At 40.3% G+C, this 8,379-nt stretch overlaps 1 protein-coding gene across 1 annotated transcript in view; it reads right to left on the reverse strand.

Annotated features, from left to right (window-relative positions):
* PRKDC (protein kinase, DNA-activated, catalytic subunit) overlaps positions 1-8,379 on the reverse strand; it is a 217,273-nt gene that overhangs the window by 87,770 nt on the left and 121,124 nt on the right. The window contains exons 52-55 of the mRNA XM_045291676.1: positions 4,951-5,124; positions 3,322-3,420; positions 2,078-2,285; positions 1,106-1,295 (exon numbers count right to left, since the gene is read on the reverse strand). Of these exons, the coding sequence (XP_045147611.1) occupies positions 1,106-1,295; positions 2,078-2,285; positions 3,322-3,420; positions 4,951-5,124 (671 nt within the window). The remainder of the gene's footprint in view (positions 1-1,105; positions 1,296-2,077; positions 2,286-3,321; positions 3,421-4,950; positions 5,125-8,379) is intronic.

Raw genomic sequence — 8,379 nt, forward strand, 5'->3', positions numbered from 1 at the left:
TGTTCTATAAACCTTCACCCAATTCACAGTAAGTTTGTTTTTTTACTTAGCTGTACCTTGCTTCCTAACAATAATGTATTTTATTTTCACTGCTATTGAAAGTGTATACAGCAGATCATATACCAATTCGACAATTTCTGCAGGTGTAAGTCAGTGGCACTGGTTACCTTCGTCATGTTGGGTCCCCATTCACACCTTCTCATCTTAAATGGAGCCTCGCTCATTAGCATACAATCAGTACCTCCTATGCTTCTCACGTAACCTTTCAGGTTGCTGTTGTCAATCTGATCACATACAGTTAGTTCTTTCAAAGCGCAGAGTGATCATGGCAAACTTTCTTTACTACTTAAGTTGTGCTATTGATTAAAGTGGATTCATGGGATATCTGTGGTCTAACAGTTAAAAAATTTTCTCGGCAATAGTTTCAGGGGCTCGTGAACCTTTCATGTCTCTAAAAAGTCTAGATCTCAGGAGAATTTGACATTCGATTCTGGATTTTCTCCTTTTTGATCAGATTGTTCTAAAGAAACTTTTATCAGCAGTGAGTAATGGTAGCCAGATGCCATCCAATTCTCATCTCAATGGCACAGGATCTAGTTTATGGAGATAATTAGCTACACATTTCATACCCTCTCTCACCCCTGACTCTCCCTCCTCTGTTGGTCCAGAAGAAGGTCACTGTTCACATGTAAGTGTTTAAGACTCCATGCATGCACTACGCAACGGACTAAGAAGCAGACATGTTATTAGGCCAATTAGCTGAGATAGCATATTTAAACCATGACCATAAACCTCCAAACCAGTAAGCTAAATCCCATAAGGCATTTTGCTCTACAAGTTTTTTAATTTTGGTGAATCGAACAGATTTCTCTGGACAATAAAACAAAATATACATAAATAAAAATGTCTCTTGGTTTCTCCAGTCAAAAGCAACCCACTTTCTCCTTTAATAGCGAAATCTTTCTCATGGTTCTTAATGCTTTTTGCCATTATTGCCTTCCTTCTCTTAATAAAATGTTCACGTTCTTGCAAGCCAAAATTACCTCCATAAGGCATGGTGCCTTGTGCTTATTTATTTCATGTACGTGGTCAGGTGGATGGTTACCTGTGTTTTGGGTTGGTGTGAAGTCCCAGTGTTGCTGGGTAGACCTGACTTGTCCAACCATCACCGCTTGAGCGGACAGGGAGCCGTCCTGGGCTCGGGACTGGAGAGTACTTTGAGAAGCCTGAGTCTCAATGAACATCGGAGTGAGAACTGTACTTCGGAAGCGCCAGTCAGAATCAATAGTGTACTCCTGCATGTAAGAAAGTTCCAATGAACAAACATTCCGCCTTTTAGCAACTGTGAAATGTTTCTGTTTAAAATCCAACAGTACCATCCAAAATATGTACCATAATTTATATTTCTCTGTGAAAGGCAATTACAGAAAAAGCTCTTTGTACATAAAACTGTAGATTACTTAAGTGTTTAGCAACTAGAAAAACTAGCTATAATTTGGAGGGAAAAGCCAGCTGTCATATTTCTTTTTCTACTCATTAATATTCTGCCTTCAAAGGCCTTATATCATATTCAATAATGGCCCCACCAAAAAACGCAACAAATTATATGACTTAAATCTTTCCCGCATACTCATCATGTGCAGGCACTAGGACAGACACTGCGAATACGAGCGTGGACAAAACAAAGTCAGCGACTGCCTTCGTGGGACCAGCAGGATCAGGCCTGAGACAAGTATCCCATTTTTACGCAGCTCTCAACCATGTGTTACAGCTGCCACGGGAACAGGTGAAGGAAGCAGTCCCACCAGTGGGCGCGAGGAGCGAGGCTGGGAGGCAACAGGCTTTAAAAGGCAAACTTAACCTGAGGGTCTCGGAAAGGGCGAGCACGGTATGCCTCACACAAAGCAGTGGGTGTAGGGGATGTTTACCCAGATGCTCCCAAAAGGCACTGGAGGAAATTACACAAGTAGCTAAAAAAGCTGGTTTTATCATTATGGGAAAGTGGTTTATTGACCAACCAACCCACAGAGTGTGCTTGTAGCATCTGTTAAGACTTTCCTTGAGAGAAGCACCTCACCTGAAATATGCATTCTGACAGCGGATGCTCAAACACAGGGTTTGGATAATCTGGGCTCAGACTGGTCATTTCAAGTAGAAAATCTGTGGCTAAACTTAAAAAGTGCATTTCAATTTTAGGGGAATATAAGGAATTCAATGCCAGCAATCGGTCCAAAATGGGAGATGGTAACCTCGTTTCATGACTCCAGAAATTTCGAATAATTAACCTGTAAAGTAAAAAGAAAAAGGAGATGTGTAGAGATCAGCAAGTGAGAAAGAATACACTACACAAGGTAGCATGTGAGAAAGCCAGTTTTCCAAGTAGATATCAACGCAGGGGGAAGCTAGATTCAAAATTGTATCAAAAGCATAACTGAATTTGCTAAATAATATGTATTAAATGAAGGGAATATTATTCCATATATTTCAGAAGTGAGAAAATAGGTGATTTTATTCTCAACTTTATTACCTGAGAAACTTTCCATGACTACCTAACATTGGACTGTTATGTTAAAAAGAGAAAGCACTTTTAAAATCACATTTCTACCTTGCTAAAACAAGCCACTAGGAATAAATGTTGCTCCTTTTAACAGTCTGAATTATTGCCATAAAATACTTAAGACTTAAATCACTTAAAAACCAGATTAGGCTTATAATTTCAGAATGCTAATTCAATCCAACGATTATAATTTGAGAAGGCTCCATGAATTTCATACTGAAACAGAAAGGAAAACTTGAACATCCAGAATACACACAAAAAGTGTATACTTCTTTGTACATAATTGGCACTGGGAAAGACACCCGTAGAAGTGGGTGTGGTGGGCGTATTGAGCATAGCAACCCCACTCATGCAGCCACGTGAAGTCAAGAGTAGGGTCTCCGCCTGGTTCTGAGATTCTAACATTGCATTTGCTATTAATACGCATTGTGTGCATTCAATAGAGCACACCAACTCTCAGTACAGATTTTCCATTTGTTTTAAAGGATTCTGACCGACTGCTCTAGCAGAGAACACGTTACCCACTTCACTTTTTCAAGAGTTTTATATTAAAATAACTAGTCGGGATTTAAGTCTTATCCTATTAGTGTGATTTAAAACTACACTTTTACTAAATATTATGAAGCAAGAAGCAAAGAAAATACGAATTCTGCAAATACATTTCTAAAACTAATGAAATAATCTCAAAGCTAGGCTACAAAGAGATGATTCTAAAATGTCACTATATCCTGGCCCAATTATTCCAATACATGTTCAGTACATACTGAAGCCCAGGATTCTCATCAATCAATCCTTGAATCAACACATCTTTTGTCAGCTTAAATATTTCCTGGGAATCAGCATCTGTTTGACTTTCTGGATCTCTGTTGAAGAAAAATAACAAAATGAGAATATATTAATAAACTCTCCTATTCCTTTTGCTAACCCCCAAAAGCACCGTGTAGAGTTAAACTGAAAAATGTGGCTTTTGTCTTGGGACTTCACCTACCACAATCACACCTGATGGCTGTGGCTGCCACCCAGTAGGATCCAGCCTCACAGACAAAGGGGAAGAGGGCAGAGGAGGGAGCAGAGGGTGACAGGCTCTTTGGAAGTGCTCACAGGGGTGAGGTGCTGAGATGGCTTTCCCAAAGGATGAAAAGCACCAAGCAGAGTTCCCTTCTCTACCCCTCTGACAGGTCAGAGCTTATAAGCATGAAAACAAATAGGGTAATTACATCTTTTTACTCAACTAATAATTTCACTCCTACACAGGAGCACAACCCCCCCCCCCACATACATGTATAAAAATAAGGGTGAAGGGAGTAGGTAAGATGTGACAAAATAATAATTCATAAATTATCAAGGGTTCCTGAGGGAGGGGGAGCGGGAAGGGAGGGGGGAAATGAGCTGATGCCAGGGGCTCAAGTAGAAAGAAAATGTTTTGAGAATGATGATGGCAATTGATGTACAAATGCACTTTACACAATGGATGGATTGTGATAGTTGTATGAGCCCCCAGTAAAATGATTTTAAATAAATAAATAAAGCTCTCTCTTACACATAGATGAGTGCCACTGGATTTGTTTCTCTAGTCAACCCAGCCTAACACGTACACATAGAAGAGGAAAATTCTACCTCAGAACCAACATAGCCCCAGTACGACAAAAAGTACAGTAAAAAAGTATTGCATATCTACATTCGTATTTTTATGTTACTGCTCAAACCAAGGAAAAAACACTCCCTGCCATGGAGTCAATCTGCCTCCTGGTGACACTACAAGGCAGAGTAGAACTTCCCTGTGACTCATCCCAAGAACTTCCCAAGTCTCATCTTTCTCTTGCAGAACAGCTGGTGGTTGCAAACTGCTGACCTCATGGTTAGCAGCCTAATGCATAACCACTAGCCCACCACCTAAGTAACTGCTAGCCATGCCGAAGTAACCCCTGAGAATGTGTGCAAAATGTTATTGATTGAATTGTGTTTCCCCAAAATAAGTGTTGTAAAACCCTAGTTTCTCTATCTGTAATTATAATCCAATTTAGGAATGGGCTGTCTTTGCTACGTTAATAGGCAGGAGTGGGGTAGGGTGTGTTTGAGTCATTGGCCTTTGAGATATGCAACATTAACACACGTGAGTAAGAAAAGTATGGGGGGAGACGGACACCAAGCCACAAGATCCAAGGAAGCAGGAAACAAATAGAAGGGACAAGGATTTTTCTCCAGAATGAGAAGAGCGGAGAGGAGAGAGAAAGAGGGAGGGCCTTCCCCTAGAGTTTGCACCCTGAATTTAGACTTCTAGCCTTCTAAATGGTGAGAAAATAAATTCATGTTTATTAAAGCTAATATCCTCTGGTATTTCTGTCATCACAGCACTAGATAACTAAGACATTACATACCAATATACACCTTACCTGTAATTGTCATGAATCCACATGAGGATATTATACATCTGTTCCCTACACATGGGAGAGGGATGGGAAACAAACTCCACAACAGAATTCAGAAGTTCTCGAAGTTCTACTGGTTTTAGTTTTGCCATCATCTTATAAATTATGTCCAAACACACTTTCTGTCTTTCATCGTCCCTGAAAAAACAGAGAGAGACGTTAAAGCATGCACATTTAACAATGTTACTACTGTACAGTAATAGGCGCAAGCTTTTCTCCTCTGTACTGTTCTAAGTGTCCACTTTTGTTATAAGATATATAGTTATACTTAAATGATCATAGGCTAGACTATGAAAAGTAAACAAATGCATTCAATGTGGTATCCCTGACTGGATTGAGGCAAACAAACAAAGGCATTAGAGGCACTGGTCAGAAAGTTGGTAAAAAGCCAACCACAGTGTGCAGTTCAGTTCATGGGGATGCACAAACAATGATGTCTTGGTTTGGGTAAGCATGCCACGCTTCTGTAGAAAGAGGAAATAGAGTGAAGTGTATGTAGAGGCTCTGTACTACCTTTCCATGATTTTAATAAAGCTACCATTATTCCAAAATAAAAGTATATATATAAGCCCTAATAATATCAAGCAAAATAATCTAACTATAAAAGATTTCATGATTTTAAAAAGTGATTCCAAATTCTAATCAGGCCATCTGGCATGCCATGTAGTAAAGGTCAGTACAGTCTGAGTCCTAAATGCAGCACAACTGCTATCCTTGTGATCTGTCTCGTTGACTCTTTAAAGCACCCAGCATATTGCTACACACACAGTGGAAACTCAGTAACTATTTAAAGAAGGATACCAAATACAATCACATACATTTACAGTTGGAAAAGGGAACAAGAAATAAAAACAATTATAAATTAGCAGCTCTGTCCCTCAAAATTTACTTTCATGCTTGTTATGGATTAAATTAGATACCCCCAAAAAATGTTGCAGACCTAACCGTTAATCCTGAAGCCATGAACTTACTTTGTTTTCTTTGGTTAGATCAGTGAGGTTATTCCAGAGTGGGGTGCAAACAAAGGCAGAGACTGCCAGCAGCTATTAGAAGCTGAAAGAGACAAAGGCCCTTCCCCTAGAACGGGCCCTCTGGAAGCAGCTACTATCCTCCATACATGTAAGAGCATCGGTTCCTGCTCTGTAAAGCCACACCTTGCAGTAATTTTAGTTTGTTTTGTTGTGGCAGTACCAGGAAACTGAGAATTTGGTACGAGAGAATAGGGGTGTTGCTCTAACAATACCTGAAAGTACAGAATGGCTTTGGAAGTTAGTAATGCTTAGAAGCTGGATTGTTTTGAAGTGCTTTCTAGTCGGGGCTAGTCTGTCTTGAGGAAATTTTTGATGGACTTTTGATGGACAATAAGGTTATGTCTTAAGAGGTCAGAAAAAGTAAGGGCTCCTGTAGAGGAAGTTTCTATTATCATGGGCAGAATGCTGCTAGAAATATGGGTGTTAAGTGTGTTCTGTGAAGCTTTAAGGGAAATTAGGAACTGGTGATTGGGCACTGGAAGATTTGTGACCCTTGATATAAAGTGGCCAAAAAAAGCCCAACAAAACCTGGTCTGAATTATAGTCAAATATTTTGTGGAAGGTGAAAATGGCAAGTGATGAACACAGATATTTGGTAAAAGAGATTTATAAGCAAAATTTTGAAAAGGCACAATGGTTTCCCTTTGCTGTTTTTTAAAATGCAAGAGAAAATAGATTGAGAAATTAACTGTACTTTACCACCCCCACCCCACCCCCCAGAATAATGCAAAACTTTTTTTTTCCCCCTACCCCAAAATTCCAGAACTTAAGACTTGGAAAACTTTGTTATAAAAACAAAGAAAGGATGCCCTGAAAAGTTTAGCAAGGATGTAACTACTCAAACCATCAGACTAGGTCTGGCCAATGTTTGTAATCAACAGTCTCAATAAGCAAACCTGCCAGCTTAGACTGGCAAAGACGCAATAAAGCACTCTGCCTCCTGGAATTCTACAAGTAGAAACCAGATCACTGAAGCAAGCTGTTCTCGACCTACCACAGGGTCCCATTCAAATGCCGCCGTTAAACTATTCAGATGTATGTTGACTGTCGCCTTTAAAATGTTTCTCTAGTTTTCATCATTACAGCTTTTAATTGTCAATATCTTGATAAACCCAATCTTGGAGAGAGTATATATAAACTTATCTATATATTAATACATCCATAAAAATACACAGACATCTTAACAATTCCTTCCAATGATGAAGAATTGGACAACAATGGAGTTTTATCAGTTTCAGCAGTGAGCGTGGCAGTTACTACCTGCGGGAGGTTCTGGATCACCTAGAATATATCCCTGAGAATTATGGTGGCATTTCTAGCTATAAAATCAGTAAGAGTGGCAAACCTTCCGGGCAGTAACTGGATCACTGGTCCCCTGCGGGTAAGTGGCCGGGGAGGTTGGGAGGAACTGGAGAACTGATAAGGATGAGCACACAACAGAGAACATGTCCTAAAAGTCACTGTGGTGATGACTGCACAGCTCTTCTGGATGTGACTGAACTTCTAAATTACATGCCAATAAGATGGTTAAAAAAATATTCGTGCGAATGCCTGTACGGTACATTTCATTTTTTCTTCAAATACTTCTCAGTATTATCTCACTGTTTCCCAAATTTGTCTACCGATTTTAGAAAAGTGATTAGGATCCAGGTCCATGTCTTCAAGCAACTATAGCCCGTGAATTAGTTCAGGAAAAGCCCCAAATAATCATTTCATGATTTCTTTGCTTCCTCTTCCCCATGATTGCTTTCTTCTTCAACATTTATTTCCTCTTCAAAATCCTTTAAGTCTTGATCTGTCAATTCTCTTTCTCTGTGATTCGTGAGGTGTTCCACATGAGTGATACCAGGTTTTAAATCCAGCATTTTTACCAAACATGATTTTTCCACGAATCGCTTCCATCATTTTATCCTGATCAGGTACTTAGAGCATGTGCACCTAACTCAGCAATTTCCTCCACGTCCCCTGCATGAATTTTCCCAAAACTTACTCACGGGAAGATGCACCTGTTGTTCTTCAAGAAAAGGCAGGGGCCATTCCAGGAGCACTTTAGAGACCAGCAGAATGAGCAGCAAAAGAGGGGAAGGAGGAAAGGTAGCGCAGGGTTTTCCTTTATTTTAAAAAAGGTGAAGCTACCGCCTAGGTTTTGAAGGTTGGAGACACCATTTTGGCTCCCAGAGGATGGGCTGCCATTCCCTTAAGCTCGGAGAATGGGCCACCGAAAGCTGAAGGGCAGGGTCACCATGCAGGGGGCCTAGGAAGCAGAAGGCATGACACAACCTGGGGAAGGGGCTGGTACTCGAGAGCCCCGGGACACTGAGGGCTATTTGCAAGGCTGTCTCGTCATGTCTACCCTGCTGGG

Source organism: Echinops telfairi, unplaced genomic scaffold (assembly GCF_000313985.2).
Source record: "Echinops telfairi isolate 266 unplaced genomic scaffold, ASM31398v2 ScPeMD7_1;HRSCAF=3_0, whole genome shotgun sequence".
NCBI lineage: Eukaryota > Metazoa > Chordata > Mammalia > Afrosoricida > Tenrecidae > Echinops > Echinops telfairi.